Genomic DNA, 23,139 nt, shown 5'->3' on the forward strand with positions numbered 1-23,139 from the left:
GCCATCTTGGATTTTGGATGTAAAAGTTTGTTACTGCTATTTCTTGGAAAGTACTGGATGGATCTTTCTCAAATTTCATATGCAGGTTCCCTTTGGTTCCAAGTTGTGCATTGTACCTTTTTGGACTGATTCAAAATCAAGATGGCTGACAGGCAGCCATCTTGGATTTTGAGAGTAAAATTTGTTACTGCTATATCTGAGAAAGTACTGGATGGATCTTTCTGATATTTCATAGATATTGGTTTCCCTTGGTCCCTAGTTGTGCATTGTACCTTTTTTGGACTGATTTGAAATCAAGGTGGCCCACAGGCCGCCATCTTGGATGTCGACAGTAATACAGCACAAACATATTGTCCATTATCCACCTGTAACTGACTGCTATCTAATAATACTTTGGGATCTTTTTCAAATGTTATTTGCTAATAAGTGCTTAATAAAAATATCTTGTGCCATCATTGAGTACATTCAATGAAGACCAGTTCATGAACATTTACAACACCTGTAACAAACAAAAAAATAAACAAATCTTCAAGAACTGAAAATAGATCCTCAAATGGTGGGCGCCAAGATCCCTCTGGGATCTCTTGTTTTTTTTTTTCGTTAAAATTACTAGATGAATCTTCCTCAAATTTCATATGTAGATTTTGCTGTACATACCTAAAAAAATGACAACTATCAGGGTTGAAAGTTCATTGTCGCTACTCCTTTTAAGGGATAATTAAATTCTATATAGTTAAGACCAAAAACAGAGGAAAGTAAAGAGGAGATAAGAAAAAAATGAACTTTTAAAGAATAAGTAAAGATCACTCAGATCTTGGATCTTTTATAATGATATACTGACTGATATATATGGTTGATCATTGCAGGATTTCCTGTACGAGATAAAACTACCAGAGCTGGCAAAGAAGACACTGGAGATTACAGTGTGGGATAAAGACATCGGCAAGGCCAATGACTTCATAGGTATGGATATCTCAATAGGATAAAAACATCGGCAAGGCCAATGACTTGTGATTTAAGAATCCCGCGGCTGGTGTAACACTTTGTGATCTCTGTGCCTTCAACCAACGCTTTAGTTTTGGCCAAAAAGGTCCTTCAATAATCTCCCCTCCCCTGTAGATAAGGAAATGAGGGGGATGTATAGTAATCAATGTGTGTGCATGCCTACGTCTGTCTGTGCATGTGTCTGTGCATGCCTAGGTTCGTCTGTGCATGCCTACGTCTGTCTGTACATGCCTACGTCTGTCTGTGCATGCCTGTGCATGCCTACGTCTGTCTGTGCATGTGTCTGTGCATGCCTAGGTTCGTCTGTGCATGCCTACGTCTGTCTGTGCATGTGTCTGTGCATGCCTAGGTTCGTCTGTGCATGCCTACGTCTGTCTGTACATGCCTACGTCTGTCTGTGCATGCCTGTGCATGCCTACGTCTGTCTATGCATGCCTACTTCTGTCTGTACATGCCTAGGTCTGTCTGTGCATGCCTGTGCATGCCTACGTCTGTCTGTGCATGTGTCTGTGCATGCCTAGGTTCGTCTGTGCATGCCTACATCTGTCTGTACATGTGTCTGTGCATGCCTAGGTTCGTCTGTGCATGCCTACGTCTGTCTGTACATGCCTAGGTCTGTCTGTGCATGCCTGTGCATGCCTACGTCTGTCTGTGCATGCCTAGGTTCGTCTGTGCATGCCTACATCTGTCTGTACATGTGTCTGTGCATGCCTAGGTTCGTCTGTGCATGCCTACGTCTGTCTGTACATGCCTAGGTCTGTCTGTGCATGCCTGTGCATGCCTACGTCTGTCTGTGCATGTGTCTGTGCATGCCTAGGTTTGTCTGTGCATGCCTACGTCTGTACATGCCTAGGTCTGTCTGTGCATGCCTGTGCATGCCTACGTCTGTCTGTGCATGCCTAGGTTCGTCTGTGCATGCTTACATCTGTCTATACATGCCTAGGTCTGTCTGTGCATGCCTGTGCATGCCTACGTCTGTCTGTACATGCCTAGGTCTGTCTGTACATGCCTAGGTTCGTCTGTGCATGCCTACATCTGTCTGTGCATGCCTAGGTTTGTCTGTGCATGCCTACATCTGTCTGTGCATGCCTAGGTCTGTCTGTGCATGCCTAAGTCTGTCTGTGCATGCCTACGTCTGTCCACACATGCCTAGGTTCGTCTGTGCATGCCTTCATCCATCTGTGCATGCCTACATCCGTTTGTGCATGCCTAGGTCTGTCTGCCTGCCTATGTCACTGTGCATGACTAGGTCTGTCTGTGCATGCCTACGTCTGTCTGTACATGCCTAGGTCTGTCTGTACATGCCTAGGTTCGTCTGTGCATGCCTACATCTGTCTGTGCATGCCTAGGTTCATCTGTGCATACCTACATCTGTCTGTGCATGCCTAGGTCTGTCTGTGCATGCCTAAGTCTGTCTGTGCATGCCTACGTCTGTCCACACATGCCTAGGTTCGTCTGTGCATGCCTTCATCCATCTGTGCATGCCTACATCCGTTTTCCATCTGTGCATGCCTACATCCGTTTGTGCATGCCTACGTCTGTTTGCATACCTATGTCACTGTGCATGACTAGGTCTGTCTGTGCATGCCTACGTCTGTCTGTGCATGCCTAAGTCTGTCTGTGCATGCCTAAGTCTGTCTGTGCATGCCTACATCCGTCTGTGCATGCTTATGTCTGTCTGTAGGTTTCATCCATGATAAACCTTGTATACAAGATACTTCAGGAACCCATATAAATATTCACACCATATCATCAATAAGGTATACTCCTAGGATTCTGGTGGTTTTCGGTAAAGGTTAAAGGTCAAAGGACCATTTCTGAAATATTTGTGTACAAGATATCTCTGAATCTATTGACACTTTTACTTCATATTTACACTTTATCTTCAATCTATAACTGTCTACTCTTGATTTGATCATAGTTTTCATTTATCAAGGATAAAGGTGAAAAGTCACCCTTGACTACTTTTGAAATAAAAAGGTTGTGTACAAGAGATCTGATGAGCCCCTGAACAGTTTTACTTCATAGTCACATCATAGCATCACACTATCAAGTTCTACATCTTGTTACATAGTGATGGTCATTGTTAAAGGTCAAAGGTCATTGATTTTCTAGACATAAAAGAACTTTTATACAAGATATCTCATGATCCCCTAAGTGGATTAACCCCTCAATAGATTTAGATCTAGATAAGGATAAATAGGTGAACCATATATATATATATATATCTATACGGATTAACCCCTCAATAGATCAGATCTAGGTAAGGATAAATAGGTGAACCATATATATATATATATATATATATCTATCAGATCTAGGTAAGGATAAATAGGTGAACCATATATATATATCTATACGAGTCCTTCCTCACTTTGCTCTTCCTTATTCCTTTTTTTCAGGTGGTGTTCAGTTAGGAATCAACTCAAAAGGGGAAAGGCTCAAACACTGGTTTGACACACTAAAGAATCCAGACCAGAAATTTGAACGATGGCAGATGTTGTCAGCAGAACTTATTCCAGAGGTTCAATTAACATCTTGATATCTTTGTGATCCTGCATGTATCGATGTTGTCAGTTTTGTGATTATAGATTGTCTTTTGCAATGAACTACGTTAAGGATTCAGCGTCATTCATTGACAACTGACAAGAACCATCCTGACGGCTGTTATGCCTGAGTGTGTATTCCATCTTGAGAAGACCAGGATGTGCCGTGTGGTGTGTCACGTACCAGAAGTAATATGTCACTGCCATATATATTTTAACCTCTGACCTTTCATAAGGAAAAACTGTAAGAAATCAGATGTACCTTTTGGTGTACCACAGTTAGGCAGTACATTGTGGACAAAGGTTAGGCAGTACATTGTGGACCACAGTTAAGCGGTACGTTGTGGACCACAGTTTAGCGGTACGTTGTGGACCACAGTTAGGCAATACATTGTGGACGACAGTTTTACAGTATGTTATGGACCACAGTTAGGTAGTACATTGTGGACCACAGTTAGGCAGTATGTTATGGACCACAGTTAGGTAGTACATTGTGGACCACAGTTAGGCAGTACATTGTGGACCACAGTTAGGCAATACATTGTGGACAAAAGTTAGGCAGTACATTGTGGACCTCAGTTAGGCAGTATGATGTGGACCACAGTTAGGCGGTACATTGTGGACCACAGTTAGGCAATACATTGTGGACAAAGGTTAGGCAGTACATTGTGGACCACAGTTAGGCAATACATTGTGGACAAAAGTTAGGCAGTACATTGTGGACCACAGTTAGGCCGTATGATGTGGACCACAGTTAGGCGGTACATTGTGGTCCACAGTTTAGCAGTATGTTGTGGACCACAGTTAGGCAATACATTGTGGACCACAGTTAGGCAATACATTGTGGACAAAAGTTAGGCAGTACATTGTGGACCAAAGTTAGGCAATACATTGTCAGTTAGGCAATACATTGTGGACCACAGTTAGGCAATACATTGTGGACAAAAGTTAGGCAGTACATTGTGGACCACAGTTAGGCCGTATGATGTGGACCACAGTTAGGCGGTACATTGTGGTCCACAGTTTAGCAGTATGTTGTGGACCACAGTTAGGCAATACATTGTGGACCACAGTTAGGCAATACATTGTGGACAAAAGTTAGGCAGTACATTGTGGACCTCAGTTAGGCATGTGGACCACATGTACATGTGGACCACAGTTAGGCAATACATTGTGGACCACAGTTAGGCAATACATTGTGGACAAAAGTTAGGCAGTACATTGTGGACCACAGTTAGGCAGTATGATGTGGACCACAGTTAGGCGGTACATTGTGGTGCACAGTTTAGCAGTTTGTTGTGGACCACAGTTAGGCAATACATTGTTGACCACAGTTAGGCAATGCGTTGTTGACCACAGTTAGGCAATGCGTTGTTGACCACAGTTAGGCAGTACATTGTGGAGCACAGTTAAGCGGTATGTTGTGGACCACATATAGATTAATTCTTATGCAAGCAGTGTGTTGTGTACGTACAACAGTAAGGTGGTAGGTTGTGTACCACAGTTAAGCTACTGCCATCAATAGTTTGGCAATCATCAACACAGAACAGCTATTTTCTTTTCGGTAAAGGACTTTGCTCATGTGGATACACCTTCGGAATGGACTGTGCTGTCGTAGAAAAGAAAAATTTTACTTTACATAATTATATTTTTAAATATGTCGATATGGAGGAAAGCATATCTCTGGTATTTTTTGTTTAAAATGCAAATTAACTCAAACTGCAATAAAATCCATGTAACACTGACACATGTGATAATCATGTAAATAACAAGGTAATAACCTTAAAAAATTAAAATAGCAGCTACTGCATTAAAGGTGGTATGTGTGTAGTTTTTCTGTATTACGGTAAATATTTTGTAGTTTATCTCACTCGATAAGGTTGTACGACTACATTTACAATAATTATATTCATGGAACATTATACTGATGTCACTTTATCACCCTGACTGATGTCACTTTATCACCCTGACTGATGTCTCTATATCATCCTGACTGATGTCACTTTATCACCCTGACTGATGTCACTTTATCACCCTGACTGATGTCTCTTTATCTGACCCTGACTGTCTCTATACCCTGACTGATGTCACTTTATCACCCTGACTGATGTCTCTTTATCACCCTGACTGATGTCACAGTATCACCCTGACTGATGTCACCTTATCAACCTGACTTATGTCACTATATCACCCTGACTGATGTCACTTTATCACCCTGACTATATCACCCTGACTGATGTCACCGTATCATGTCACTTTATCCTGACTGATGTCTCTTTATCACCCTGACTGATATCATCCTGACTGATTTATCACCCTGACTGATGTCTCTTTATCACCCTTTATCACCCTGACTGATGCTGACTGATGTCTTTATCACTTTATCACCCTGACTGATGTCTCTTTATCACCCTGACTGATGTCACTTTATCACCCTGACTGATGTCTCTATATCATCCTGACTGATGTCACTTTATCACCCTGACTGATGTCACTTTATCACCCTGACTGATGTCTCTATATCATCCTGACTGATGTCACCGTATCATCCTGACTGATGTCACTTTATCACCCTGACTGATGTCACTTTATCACCCTGACTGATGTCTCTTTATCACCCTGACTGATGTCTCTTTATCACCCTGACTGATGTCTCTTTATCACCCTGACTGATGTCACTTTATCATCCTGACTGATGTCTCTTTATCACCCTGACTGATGTCTCTTTATCACCCTGACTGATGTCTCTTTATCACCCTGAATGATGTCTCTTTGTCACCTTGACTGATGTCACTTTATCATCCTGACTGATGTCTCTTTATCATCCTGACTGATTTCTCTTCATCATCCTAACTGATGTCACCATATTACCCTGACTGATGTCACTTTATCATCCTGACTGATGTCACTTTATCACCTTGACTGATGTCACTTTATCATCCTGACTGATATCTCTATATCGCCCTGACTGATGTCACTTTATCATCCTGACTGATGTCACCGTATCACCCTGACTGATGTCTCTTTATCACCCTGACTGATGTCTCTATATCACCCTAACTGATGTCACTTTATCACCCTGACTGATGTCACCGTATCACCCTGACTGATGTCTCTTTATCACCCTGACCGATGTCACTTCATCACCTTGACTGATGTCACTTTATCATCCTGACTGATGTCTCTTTATCATCCTGACTGATTTCTCTTTATCATCCTAACTGATGTCACCATATTACCCTGACTGATGTCACTTTATCATCCTGACTGATGTCTCTTTATCACCCTGACTGATGTCTCTTTATCACCCTGACTGATGTCTCTTTATCACCCTAACTGATGTCTCTTTATCACCCTGACTGATGTCACCATATTACCCTGACTGATGTCACTTTATCATCCTGACTGATGTCACTTTATCACCCTGACTGATGTCACCGTATCACCCTGACTAATGTCACTTTATCACCCTGACTGATGTCACTTTATCACCTTGACTGATGTCACTTTATCATTCTGACTGATGTCTCTTTATCATCCTGACTGATGTCACTTTATCACCCTGACTGATGTCACCGTATCACCCTGACTGATGTCACCGTATCACCCTGACTGATGTCTCTTTATCATCCTGACTGATGTCACTTTATCACCCTGACTGATGTCACTTTATCACCTTGACTGATGTCACTTTATCATTCTGACTGATGTCTCTTTATCATCCTGGCTGATGTCACTTTATCACCCTGACTGATGTCACCGTATCACCCTGACTGATGTCACCGTATCACCCTGACTGATGTCTCTTTATCACCCTAACTGATGTCACTTTATCACCCTGACTGATGTCACCGTATCACTCTGATTGATTTCTCTATATCACCCTGACTGATGTCATCATATCACCCTAACTGATGTCACCGTATCACCCTGACTGATGTCTCTATATCATCCTGACTGATGTCTCTTTATCACCCTGACTGATGTCTCTTTATCACCTTGACTGATGTCTCTATATCACCCTAACTGATGTCACTTTATCACCCTGACTGATGTCACTTTATCATCCTGACTGATGTCTCTTTATCACCCTCTCTGATGTCTCTTTATCACCCTGACTGATGTCACCGTATCACCCTGACTGATGTCTCTTTATCACCCTCTCTGATGTCTCTTTATCACCCTGACTGATGTCTCTTTATCACCTTGACTGATGTCTCTTTATCACCCTAACTGATGTCACTTTATCACCCTGACTGATGTCACTTTATCATCCTGACTGATGTCTCTTTATCACCCTCTCTGATGTCTCTTTATCACCCTGACTGATGTCACCGTATCACCCTGACTGATGTCTCTTTATCACCCTCTCTGATGTCTCTTTATCACCCTGACTGATGTCACCGTATCACCCTGACTGATGTCACCGTATCATCCTGACTTATGTCACTTTATCACCCTGACTGATGTCTCTATATCACCCTCTCTGATGTCTCTTTATCACCCTCTCTGATGTCTCTTTATCACCCTGACTGATGTCTCTATATCACCCTAACTGATGTCACTTTATCACCCTGACTGATGTCTCTATATCACCCTGACTGATGTCTCTTTATCACCCTCTCTGATGTCTCTATATCACCCTAACTGATGTCACTTTATCACCCTGACTGATGTCTCTATATCACCCTGACTGATGTGTCTTTATCACCCTCTCTGATGTCTCTTTATCACCCTCTCTGATGTCTCTACATCACCCTGACTGATGTCTCTATATCACCCTGACTGATGTCACTTTATCACCCTGACTGATGTCTCTATATCACCCTAACTGATGTCACTTTATCACCCTGAATGATGTCACCGTATCACCCTGACTGATGTCTCTTTATCACGCTGACTGATGTCTCTATCATCCTGACTTATGTCTCTTTATCACCCTGACTGATGTCTCTTTATCACCCTGACTGATGTCTCTATATCACCCTGACTATCTCACCATGACTGATGTCACTTTATCACCCTGACTGATGTCACTTTATCACCCTGACTGATGTCTCTATATCACCCTGACTGATGTCTCTTTATCACCATGACTGATGTCACTTTATCACCCTGACTGATGTCATTTTATCACCCTAACTGATGTATCTTTATCACCCTGACTGTTGTCACTTTATCACCCTGACTGATGTCACTTTATCACCCTGACTGATGTCTCTTTATCACCCTGACTGATGTCACTTTATCACCCTGACTGATGTCATTTTATCACCCTAACTGATGTATCTTTATCACCCTGACTGATGTCTCTTTATCACGCTGACTGATGTCTCTATCATCCTGACTTATGTCTCTTTATCACCCTGACTGATGTCTCTTTATCACCCTGACTGATGTCTCTATATCACCCTGACTGATGTCTCTTTATCACCATGACTGATGTCACTTTATCACCCTGACTGATGTCACTTTATCACCCTGACTGAATTCTCTATATCACCCTGACTGATGTCTCTTTATCACCATGACTGATATCACTTTATCACCCTGACTGATGTCATTTTATCACCCTAACTGATGTATCTTTATCACCCTGACTGTTGTCACTTTATCACCCTGACTGATGTTACTTTATCACCCTGACTGATGTCTCTTTATCACCCTGACTGATGTCACTTTATCACCCTGACTGATGTCTCTTTATCACCCTAACTGTTGTCACTTTATCACCCTGACTGATGTCACTTTATCACCATGACTGATGTCACTTTATCACCTTGACTGATGTCACTTTATCACCCTGACAGATGTCACTTTATCACCCTGACTGATGTCTCTTTATCACCCTGACTGATGTCTCTTTATCACCCTGACTGTTGTCACTTTATCACCCTGACTGATGTCTCTTTATCACCCTGACTGATGTCTCTTTATCACCCTGACTGATGTATCTTTATCACCCTGACTGATGTCTCTTTATCACCCTGACTGATGTATCTTTATCACCCTGACTGATGTATCTTTATCACCCTGACTGATGTCTCTTTATCACCCTGACTGATGTATCTTTATCACCCTGACTGTTGTCACTTTATCACCCTAACTGATGTATCTTTATCACCCTGACTGTTGTCACTTTATCATCCTGACTGATCGAACATTGACCCAGACGAATGTACTTTGGGTGGCTGTAAGTGTATATTTGGCATGGTCTCAATGCCATGTCTGGTACACTTCTTGTCTACATATTCTTACTGAAATCAATGCATTGATTTTGTAGACGAATATTTAACAGCAGGCAGATACTAGATACAATCTCTTTATCACAACATCTGTGTCTTCAACATTATACCCTATAACAACCTGATTACAAATACAGATATCAGATAGACTTAATTCTTGTTACAGTTTACAGATATCAGATATAATTAATTCTTGTTACAGTCTACAGATATCAGATATAATTAATTCTTGTTACAGTCTACAGATATCAGATAGACTTAATTCTTGTTACAGTCTACAGATATCAGATAGACTTAATTCTTGTTACAGTCTACAGATATCAGATAGACTTAATTCTTGTTACCGTCTACAGATATCAGATAGAATTAATTCTTGTTACAGTCTACAGATATCAGATAGACTTAATTCTTGTTACAGTCTACAGATATCAGATAGACTTAATTCTTGTTACAGTGTACAGATATCAGATATAATTAATTCTTGTTACAGTCTACAGATATCAGATAGACTTAATTCTTGTTACAGTCTACAGATATCAGATATAATTAATTCTTGTTACAGTCTACAGATATCAGATATCATACTGATAATAATCATATATGCACAGCAAGAAGCCACAGGTTTTAAACACATTGGGAACAGGAGATAAAGATGTGACAGATTTTGATAAAGAAAATGCTCTTTTTCATTAAGCAATGTTTTCTGAAGGTCAAAATACAACTTGTTATCGGAGTCGATTTGTAGGACACTACCACGTGGTTCTCTGTCCTGTAGGACACTGGCATATTGGGCACCTACCCCGTGGTTCTCTGTCCTGTAGGACACTGGCTTATTGGGTACCTACCCCGTGGTTTTCTGTCCTGTAGGACACTGGCTTATTGGGCACCTACCCCGTGGTTCTCTGTCCTGTAGGACACTGGCTTATTGGGCACCTACCCCGTGGTTCTCTGTCCTGTAGGACACTGGCTTATTGGGCACCTACCCCGTGGTTCTCTGTCCTGTAGGACACTGGCAATAGTCATCCTTTATGGGATTAATGGCGTCGGAGATGTCAAACTTGATCCAAACATTCTACTTTACACTGCTCTTATGCCATAAGTGGTCTGACATCATACAATGTCTCGTGAGTGCTGGTTGATCCAGATCTTGATGTCACCATCATCACCGAGTGTCTCACTTATGTAGGCAGCTGTCAATGATATTTTGGTATGTGTCACAGGATATTGTCAGAAGGTATTCCACGTCTAAATTTGGAAAGTCACAATTATCCACAGTAGTATCTAGTTTGACAATTAGTGACTTGGGCCTTATGGCTGATCTACATTGTAGTGAACACTGAGGTGCACTTTCATTTTGACAGCCAGCACCCTGCTCTTGTGTTCTAACATATATGGGTACTTGGATTCCACTGAGACAGGCTGTTACTATTCTATCGAGTGCCTGGATTACATCAAAGAAATAGTTGGAGGCAAGTTGTTTTTCTTTGAATCCTCCATGATATGATTCCACTACCCATCTGGATTTAGTTATGGATCTATTAAGGTTAGCCTGTCGGTAATCATTTCTAGGAAACAGTCCTATTGTGTCCAGAATGTAACCATGAGGCAGGGCTATGCTCATGAACGTCAAAAAGTACCCCTTCTTCTAGCCACAGTAAGAGATTCTCTGTGATAAGAACTCTTAGGAATAAAGATACATGTATCGTCAAGTATAACAGTCGCCGGCTGACCAAGAAATGTTTCTGAGAACATAGTGTTGTGCTCAAGAATTTTTTCTCTTGTAAGATGTTCATGTCCAAAGAACAAAGGAACAATGGTTATTTCCAATGCCTTTACTTTGGAATGAAATGATTTCAATATACTTGAAATTGTCATTTGAAAAAGATTTGAACACTTTCCATCTTCATTTCATCCAGTGCATTCTTGTGGTTTGGAGTGTAAATACCATTGCCTATAGATGATTAACAATAAGAAAATTTTTTAATAAAACTGTTCTTGTCCAACCAGTCCAGGCATTACAATCTGCCTCATCCAGAGAGGAGTAACGCAGAGTAAAAGAAGACTCCTGATTTGATAGCGTATGTGATATCTCCGAAAGATCATTGATGATGTCCTTTGATCCTCAAGGTAGCTGGGAAGACAACATTTCATTTTCAACGCGGATTTCAACGTTAGGATTAAGATCTTTCTCTATGAGATGATGTGAACAAATACACTAGGATCAAGAACACAACAGCTTGTGATGGAAGATGAGTTGAACTTTTGCACACTTTGGCAATATGGTCGAGTTCTGATTGAAACTCTTCATACATAGTATGCATTTTACATGAGAAGACCGGCCATAACAAACATCCTCTATGGATGCTAGCTGTTTTGCCACATATGATCTTCAACACCAACATTTTGACCTTCAGGTTGTTGTTTTCTCCTCTGATTATTCTTAAAACATTTATCACACATACCAATCTCTTGATCATCAGTTATTGCCATCTGCCTTTCAAACATCAAACAACCACTCGTGTTCCACAAGTCTTATATTTCTGGCAGATTTCTTGGTTTTAATGTCTCCTAAAGACAACTTTACAACCTGCACATACACATCTACCTCTCATTGTGACAACGAAAATGTATAAAGTGTTTAAAGTCTTCATCTTAGTAGAAAATGTTAAAAGTAATGTCAAAAGAACAATAGATAACCGTGTATGATGTCTCAGGGTATTTGGGGTATGTAATATTTTGTTGGAAGATTTGTATTGTAACTGTCTGTCCTATCATATATTGTATTTAACGTCATAATTACAATTGACAGATCATTCAAGGACATGTCAGCATTACTGGTAGTAATGTTAGGGCTTGTTATATATTAGGAAAGGCACATGTGTACATGAAGGTTTGGAGTGTAACAGGGTGGTCTCCTGTGTCCACTATTGTTCAACGAGTCATTGGGGTGATACACATCAAAGCCAAAAATCAACACTGCACAAATGGTGAAGTTTCAATCTTTGGGCAGGATTAGGGTAAAGCTGTCTATATGCTGAATAATTATGGCCCCACACAAATGTGCAGCGTTTCTTTATTGAAAGTGCTTGCATGGGATTGCCTTCCATCTTTGAATGTCAAAGGTCAAGGTCACTGTTACTATAAAAGAAAATCAGTTTCCATGTGAAAACTAGAGTTTGATCTAGCCCAAACTTCAAACAGTACTTCCTTACTGAAAGTGTTTGCTTCGGATTGCTTTACAGTTTTGAAGGTCAAAGGTCAAGATCATTATTACTATAAATAGAAAAATCAGTTTCCCAGCAATAAATTTGCTTTGGTCAATCAAATATGGGGAATTACCAGCCACATAGCAGAGCCTTGCTGAACTGTCATTGTACTGGTTTTGAATGGACCGAGTATGGAAGACATTCAAAATGTCATTTGTTCACAAAAATTTTGCATTTTTCTCACAAAATGCTTATAATATCAATAGTATCAGTGGTATACTTACTGTTTTCGTATTTTGGTATTCAGTGTATAGTTCAAACTTTCCCATTTCGTTAATTAAATATATTTTATCTGATTTGTGACAATTGGCATTCATAGTTTAGTGATTTAGTTACGTTAGACAAGTGTGTCATCAGTTAATTTGAATTGAATGCAAAGTCAAGGAAACCAACATTTGCCCAAAACAACATATCAATGAGTGGTCTCAAAGGGTGAAAAAATCTGTAGGCCGACCTCTATGGGAAATAAGCAATGCTGGAAATTTCACCTTTGAGACTGATCAGAAAAACAAAAATTGCAGCGGCCATGTTGGATTTTGAAAATTGAATATTGTAATTGCTATTTCTAGAAAACCTGCATGTTGATGTTTTTTTTTTTTTTTCAAATTTCACCTGTAGACTTCCCTTGGTCCTCAGCATGATAAATATATGTTACATTCAAAATAAGGAAATGACAGAGTGGCAGCCATATTTGATTTTGATATTGAAGTATATTGCTGTTACTTGAAGCACTATGGATATTTTTTAATCTATCATGTGAAGACTCAGCTTGGTCCCTTGTTTTGTATGATGAATCAGAGAGAAAAAGGTCAATGAGCAGCCACAAGTGATAGAAAAGAGGGGCCAACCTGACTTAGATCTCAGCACATTTCCAAATATGTTAGGAGATAGGAACAGATACATAGATCTAAAATTTTCATCTCAGTAATAGTTTTCATTTTTTTTTTACAGCCAGATGAATATTAGATTTGCCCTAAAAACCCAACACCTGTCTGAATATGCCATCCCCATCTCCATCAGGATACTGCAGACTCCATATGGACACCCCATACTCTGCTTGGATACTCAATGTCTGTCTGGATATTCGATTTTTGTCTGGATACTCGATGTCTGTCTGGATACTCGATGTCTGTCTTGTCTAGATACTCGATGTCTGTCTTGTCTGGATACTCTGTCTGGATACTGGATGTCTGTCTGGATATTTGATGTCTGTCTGGATACTCGATGTCTGTCTGGATATTGGATGTCTGTCTGGATACTCGATGTCTGTCTGGAAACTCAATGTATGTCTGGATACTTGATGTCTGTCTGGATATTTGATGTCTGTCTGGATATTTGATGTCTGTCTGGATACCCAATGTCTGTCTGAATATTTGATGTCTGTCTGGATACTGGATGTCTGTCTGGATACGTCTGGATACTGGATGTCTGCCTGGATACTCGATGTCTGTCTGGATATTCCATGTCTGTCTGGATATTTGATGTCTGTCTGGATAATCGATGTCTGTCTGGATACCCAATGTCTGTCTGGATACTCTAGATTCCACCTGGATAATAAAAACAACATTTGTCATGGAATAAAGTGAACACTCAACAGTGTCTAAATACTCCACACACTGCCTAAACACTCAACACACTGTCTAAACACCACACACACTGACTAAACATTCCACACACTGCCTAAACACTCCACACAATGCCTGGAAACACCACATAATGCCTAAGCACTCCACACACTAAATACTACAAACGCTACCTAAACATTCCACACATTGCCTAAACACTCCACACAATGTCTAACCACTCCACACAATGTCTTAACACTCCACACACTGTCTAAACAGTGAACACACTGACTAAACATTCCACACACTGCCTAAACACTCCACACAATGTCTAACCACTCCACACAATGTCTTAACACTCCACACACTGTCTAAACAGTGAACACACTGACTAAACATTCCACACACTGCCTAAACACTCCACACACTGTCTAAACACCCCCACACACTGCCTAAACACCCCACACACTGCCTAAACACTCCACACACTGTCTTAACACCCCACACACTGCCTAAACACCCCACACAGTCTAAACACCCCACACACTGTCTAAACACTCCACACACTGCCTAAACACCCCACACACTGACTAAACACTCCACACAGTCTAAAAACTCCACACACTGTCTAAACACCCCACACACTGTTTAAACACCCCACACACTGCCTAAACACTCCACACAGTTTTAACACCCCACACACCGTCTAAAAACCCCAAGCACTGTCTAATCACTCTACACACTGTCTAAACACCCCACACACTGTCTAAACACCCCCACACACTGCCTAAACACCCCACACAATGCCTGCAAACACCACATAATGCCTAAGCACTCCACACACTAAATACACACTGTCTAAACACCCCACACACTGTCTAAACACCCCACACACTACCTAAACACTCCACACAATCTAAACACTCCACACACTGTCTAAACACCCCACACACTGTCTAAGCACCCCACACACTGCCTAAACACCCCACACACTGTCTAAACACCCCACACACTGCCTATACACTCCACACAGTCTAAACACTCCACACACTGTCTAAACACCCCCACACACTGTCTAAACACCCCCACACACAGTCTAAACACCTCACCCACTGTCTAAACACTCCACACACTGTCTAAACACCCCACACACTACCTAAACACCCCACACACTGCCTAAACACCCCACACACTGTCTAAACACTCCACACACTGTCTAAACACCCCACACACTGCCTAAACACTCCACACACTGTCTAAACACCCCCACACACTGCCTAAACACCCCACACAATGCCTGCAAACACCACATAATGCCTAAGCACTCCACACACTAAATACACACTGTCTAAACACCCCACACACTGTCTAAACACCCCACACACTACCTAAACACTCCACACAGTCTAAACACTCCACACACTGTCTAAACACTCCACACACTGTCTAAACACCCCACACACTACCTAAACACTCCACACAGTCTAAATACTCCACACACTGTCTAAACACCCCACACACTGTCTAAACACCCCACACACTGCCTACACACTCCACACAGTCTAAACACTCCACACAGTCTAAACACTCCACACACTGTCTAAACACTCCACACACTGTCTAAACACCACACACACTGCCTACACACTCCACACAGTCTAAACACTCCACACACTGTCTAAACACTCCACACACTGTCTAAACACCCCACACACTGTCTAAACACCCCACACAATGTCTAAACACCCCACACACTGCCCAAACACTCCACACAGTCTAAACACTCTACACACTGTCTAAACACCCCACACACAGTCTAAACACCCCACACACTGCCGAAACCCTCCACACACTGCCTTAACACTCCACACACTGTCTAAACATTCCACACACTGCCTAAACACTCCACACAGTCTAAATGCTCCACACACTGTCTAAACACTCCACATACTGTCTAAACACTCCACACACTGTTTAAACACTCCACACACTGCCTTAACACTACACACAGTGCCTAAACACTCCACACAGTCTAAACACTCCACACACTGTCTAAACACTCCACATACTGTCTAAACACTCCACACACTGTTTAAACACTCCACACACTGCCTAAACACTACACACAGTGCCTAAACACTCCACACACTGCCAAAACAATCCACACACTGCCTAAACACTCCACACAGTATAAACACCCCACACACTGTCTAAACATCCCACACACTGCCTAAACACTCCACACACTGCCTTAACATTCCACACACTGCCTAAACACTCCACACACTGTCTAAGCACTCCACACACTGTTTAAACACTCCACACACTGCCTAAACACCCCCACACACTGCCTAAACACCCCACACAGTATAAACACCCCACACACTGTCTAAACACCCCACACACTGCCTAAACACTCCACACACTGCCTAAACATTCCACACACTGCCTAAACATTCCACACAGTCTAAACACTCCACATACTGCCTAAACACTCAATACACTGTCTAAACATTTCACACACTGCCTAAACATTCCACACAGTACCTAAACACTCCACACACTGCCAAAACAATCCACACACTGCCTAAATACTCCACACAGTATAAACACCCCACACACTGCCTAAACACTCCACACACTGCCTAAACACTATACACAGTGACTAAACACTCCACACACTGACAAAACAATCCACACACTGCCTAAACACTCCACACAATGCCTGCAAACACCACATAATGCCTAAGCACTCCACACACTAAATACTACAAACGCTACCTAAACATTCCACTCAATGTCTTAACACTCCACACACTGTCTAACACTACACGCACTGCCTTAACACTCCACACACTGCCTAAACACTCCACACACTGCCTTAACACTACACACCCACCACCTCAACACTACACACACACAACCTCAACACTACAAACACACCACCTCAACACTACACACATACCACCTAACCACTACACACATATCACCTAACCACTACACACACACCACTAACCACTACACACACACCACCTCAACACTACACACACACCACCTCAACACTACACACACACCACCTCAACACTACACACACACCACCTCAACACTACACACACACCACCTCAACACTACACACACACCACCTCAACACTACACACACAACACCTAACCATTACACACACACCAACTCAACACTACACACACACCACCTCAACATTACACACACACACCACCTAACCACTACACACACACCACCTCAACACTATACACACACCACCTCAACACTATACACACACCACCTCAACACTATACACACACCACCTCAACACTACACACACACCACCTCAACACTACACACACACCACCTCAACACTACACACACACCACCTCAACACTACACACATACCACCTAACCACTACACACACACCACTAACCACTACACACACACCACCTCAACACTACACACACACCACCTCAACACTACACACACACCACCTCAACACTACACACATACCACCTAACCACTACACACACACCACTAACCACTACACACACACCACCTCAACACTACACACACACCACCTCAACACTACACACACACCACCTCAACACTACACACACACCACCTCAACACTACACACACACCACCTCAACACTACACACACACCACCTCAACACTACACACACACCACCTCAACACTACACACACAACACCTAACCATTACACACACACCAACTCAACACTACACACACACCACCTCAACATTACACACACACACCACCTAACCACTACACACACACCACCTCAACACTATACACACACCACCTCAACACTATACACACACCACCTCAACACTATACACACACCACCTCAATACTACACACCCACCACCTCAACACTACACACATCACCTCAACACTATACACACACCACCTCAACACTACAAACACACCACCTCAACACTACACACACACACCACCTAACCACTACACACACACCACCTCAACACTACACACAAACCACCTAACCACTACACACATACCACCTCAACACTACACACACCACTAACCACTACACACACCACCTCAACACTATACACACACCACCTCAATACTACACACCCACCACCTCAACACTACACACATCACCTCAACACTATACACACACCACCTCAACACTACACACACACCACCTCAACACTACACACACACCACCTCAACACTACACACAACACCTAACCATTACACACACACCAACTCAACACCACACACACCACCTCAACATTACACACACATACCACCTAACCACTACACACACACCACCTCAACACTACACACAAACCACCTAACCACTACACACATACCACCTAACCACTTCACACACACCACCTCAACACTACACACACACCACCTCAACACTACACACACACCACCTCAACACTACACACACACCACCTAACCACTACACACACCACCACCTAACCACTACACACACACCACCTAACCACTACACACACCACCACCTAACCACTACACACACCACCTAACCACTACACACACACCACCTAACTACTACACACACACCACCTAACTACTACACACACACCACCTAACCACTACATAAACCCTCACCTTTCCAGTTATTTTCTCAATCCCAAACACTGATATGCATTGTATGTTAGCCTGTCTTATAAGGTGTTCCACAAGTCAACAGATTCTATCAGTGACTTCATCGTAAAATAGTAATAAAATGTTGCGTTAAAGTGAATCTCCTTCCCCTGTTGACATTTGCTTGTGACATTTTGTATTTTACACTTGTTGTTGAAGTTTACAAAGATGTATTTAATGAAATAAAAATGTAGCAGATGAGATTTAGTGTTCCGTCATCAATTATATTGAGAACATGGCAGCGAGTTCAGGACATCACAATGACGAAGTGACCACATCACCACAACAAGTGACCACATTCACCACAACAATTGACCACATTCACCACAGCAAGTGACCTCATTCACCACAACAAGTGACCACATTCACCACAGCAAGTGACCACATTCACCACAGCAAGTGACCACATCACCACAGCAAGTGACCACATTTACCACAGCAAGTGATCACATCACCACAAGTGACCACATTCACCACAGCAAGTGACCACATTCACCACAGCAAGTGACCACATTCACCACAGCAAGTGACCTCATTCACCACAGCAAGTGACCACATTCACCACAACAAGTGACCACATTCATCACAGCAAGTGACCACATTCACCACAACAAGTGACCACATTCAACACAGTAAGTGACCACATTCACCACGGGGAGGTAAGGACATCACCATGGGGAGGTAAGGACATCACCACGGGGAGGTAAGGACATCACCACGAGGAGGTAAGGACATCACCACAGGGAGGTAAGGACATCACCACGGGAAGGTAAGGACGTCACCATGGAGAGGTAAGGACATCACTACAGGGAGGTTAGGACATCACTACGGGGAGGTAAGGACATCACCACAGGGAGGTAAGGACATCATCATGGGGAGGTAAGGACATCATCACGGGGAGGTAAGGACATCACCACGGGGAGGTAAGGACATCACCACGGGGAGGTAAGGACGTCACCACGGGGAGGTAAGGACGTCACCACAGGAAGGTAAGGACATCACCACACCACAACACGGGGATGTATTGACGTCACCACGGGGAGGTAAGGACATCACCACAGGGAGGTATTGACGTCAACACGGGGATGTATGGATGTCACCACGGGGAGGTATGGACGTCACCACGGGGAGGTATTGACGTCACCACGGGGAGGTAAGGACATCACCACAGCAAGTGACCACATTCACCACGGCAAGTGACCACATTCACCACCACAAGTGACCACATTCACCACAGCAAGTGACCACATTCACCACAGCAAGTGACCACATTCACCACAAGTGACCACATTCACCACAACAAGTGACCACATTCATCACAGCAAGTGACCACATTCACCACAACAAGTGACCACATTCAACACAACAAGTGACCACATTCACCACAGCAAGTGACCACATTCACCACAGCAAGTGACCACATCACCACGAGGAGGTAAGGACATCACCACGAGGAGGTAAGGACGTCACAATGGAGAGGTAAGGACATCACCACGAGAAGGTAAGGATATCACCACGAGGAGGTAAGGACGTCACCATGGAGAGGTAAGGACATCACCACGAGGAGGTAAGGACGTCACCACGGGGAGGTAAGGACATCACCACGGGAAGGAAAGGACATCAGCACGGGGAGGTAAGGACGTCACCACGGGGAGGTAAGGACATCACCACAGCAAGTGACCACATTCACCACAGCAAGTGACCACAAGTGACCACATTCACCACAGCAAGTGACCACATTCACCACAGCAAGTGACCACATTCACCACAACAAGTGCACTAGTAGGGAATCTTTATGTTTATCAATACAGACGATTCCTTCCACCACCAACCGCCCTCATCCTCCATGATGTAGGATGGGTTGGGGAGGGATGGGATTGGAGTGCCCCCTCTCCTTCTCACGTCGTCGAGCGATTAGTAAAGGTGCTGAGACTGAACCAACCAAAGCAATCATTTATTCCAATAGGCCTTTTACTTTATTGCCTTATTTAGACTGAGAAACAAACATTATTATCACTATGGTCTATAACAAATTTGCGACTACAACAATCAAATTTATCAACCCCTGTCCCCTTCCTTCGCCTCTTTCTCACACCTTCAATACATCGAAATTACAGGCATTGAAATAAACATCATTTTTCATGCAAAGTCGTTGAAAATTTCCTTGGAGATTGTTATGTTGCACATAAAGTTCTTGATCAAAGAACGGAGACAAATTATTGGTTCATACTGTAATGCATGCCAGATTAAGGAATAGAGATCTGGCACTTTAACAATGATTTATTCCAAGTCAATCTAAGGAATTACCGTCAATGTGTATATTCTGTTAGAGATGCACATCACTTTCTGCTTGTTTGAATAACTTTGTGGACAACAAGATGTGTTTATGAAACACTTGGTCCCCTGTTGCAACAGAATCTGAAGTATGACATTAAAGCTGTACTGTGTAAGGTATGTGTTAATTACATACAGACTTTGTGAAACACTTATGTCTTCATTGTGGTGATGATTTTTAAAAAAATTAAATGTAAGTCAAAGGTAACGGTCAAGATCACGTGGTCAAAAACTTTGGTACCAACAAAACGGTTTTGTAACAAGGGACACACGTGCCAGATATGAAAGCCCTATCTCTTATGATGCAATAGTTATGGGCAAGGTTATTGTTGACAGCATACTAACAGACTGCACAAAATCAAAATGCCCCTGATCTTTCAGTTAGGTGGTAAAAAAATGTACCGATAATAGAATGTTTCTTTCGTCAGTGGAGACATCCTCCGTCATTGGGAATGATATCAGGTGCCTTTTTCGATGACGACGAAAAATTTGCTTGGAGTAAATTTTTGTTATAAAAATCTTATTGCAAATTAAAATTTGTAAAGAGCGAGTGTGCACATAAGGCAGTTGTTTTTAAAGCCTGAATTCTTCAGCTTGTCTTAGAATCAACAATCACAAATTGATCCTGTTAAATAATCTCCCGATGACCTTATATATTTCCATCAACACATGTACATATGTAGTTCACATTGTATCAGAAATTATCTTGGTAAGTTTCAATTCTATAATGTAATGAACTGATATGTTTTTGAGGTTGGCAGCTTGAGATTAGAGACTACTTAAGAACTGTTGTGACCTTGAGATTAGAGACTACTTAAGAACTGTTGTGACCTTGAGATTAGAGACTACTTAAGAACTGTTGTGACCTTGAGATTAGAGACTACTTAAGAACTGTTGTGACCTTGAGATTAGAGACTACTTAAGAACTGTTGTGACCTTGAGATTAGAGACTACTTAAGAACTGTTGTGACCTTGAGATTAGAGACTACTTAAGAACTGTTGTGACCTTGAGATTAGAGACAACTTTGAACTGTTGTGTCCTTGAGGACATGACCTTTAGATTAGAGATTACTATGAACTGTTGTGTCCTTGAGGATATGACCTTGAGATTAGAGACTACTATGAACTGATGTGTCCTTGAGAGTGTGAACTTTATATTAGAGACTACTATGAACTGTTGTGTCCTTGAGGATATGACCTTGGGATTAGAGACTACTATGAAGTGTTTTGGCCTAGAGGTTGTGACCTTGAGATTAGAAGCTACTACGAACTGTTGTGTTTATGAGAGTGTGAGCTTGAGATGAGAGACTACTATGAACTCTTGTGTCCTTGAGGACATGGCCTCGAGTTTAGATAATGTAAACTGTTATGTCCTTGTGTCTTTGATGGTGTGATCTAGAGGGTGTGATCTTGAGATTAGAGACTGTTATGAACTTTAATGTTGACAGATTTTCTCAAAGATTTGCTTTCAAAAAACCGTAGAAATTGGTCAAACAAGGTCTCGTGTAC

The 23,139-nt window shown here is 42.2% G+C and overlaps 1 protein-coding gene across 4 annotated transcripts in view; it reads left to right on the forward strand.

Annotated features, from left to right (window-relative positions):
* LOC132548021 (rabphilin-3A-like) overlaps positions 1 to 14,116 on the forward strand; it is a 71,765-nt gene extending 57,649 nt beyond the window's left edge. For 3 of the 4 annotated variants that reach the window (XM_060211836.1, XM_060211837.1, XM_060211839.1), the window contains 2 exons: positions 867 to 963; positions 3,408 to 4,440. In XM_060211836.1, coding sequence (XP_060067819.1) covers positions 867 to 963; positions 3,408 to 3,547 — 237 coding nt within the window. In that variant the 3' untranslated portion in view covers positions 3,548 to 4,440. Of the gene's footprint in view, positions 1 to 866; positions 964 to 3,407; positions 4,441 to 14,013 lie in introns of those variants that run through there. The other variant, XM_060211838.1, reaches the window with a different exon arrangement.
* The last annotated feature ends 9,023 nt before the right edge of the window (positions 14,117 to 23,139 follow it).

The sequence above is a fragment of the Ylistrum balloti genome, unplaced genomic scaffold (genome assembly GCF_031769215.1).
Source record: "Ylistrum balloti isolate Yb309-2 unplaced genomic scaffold, AGI_CSIRO_Ybal_v1 Utg369996, whole genome shotgun sequence".
NCBI lineage: Eukaryota > Metazoa > Mollusca > Bivalvia > Pectinida > Pectinidae > Ylistrum > Ylistrum balloti.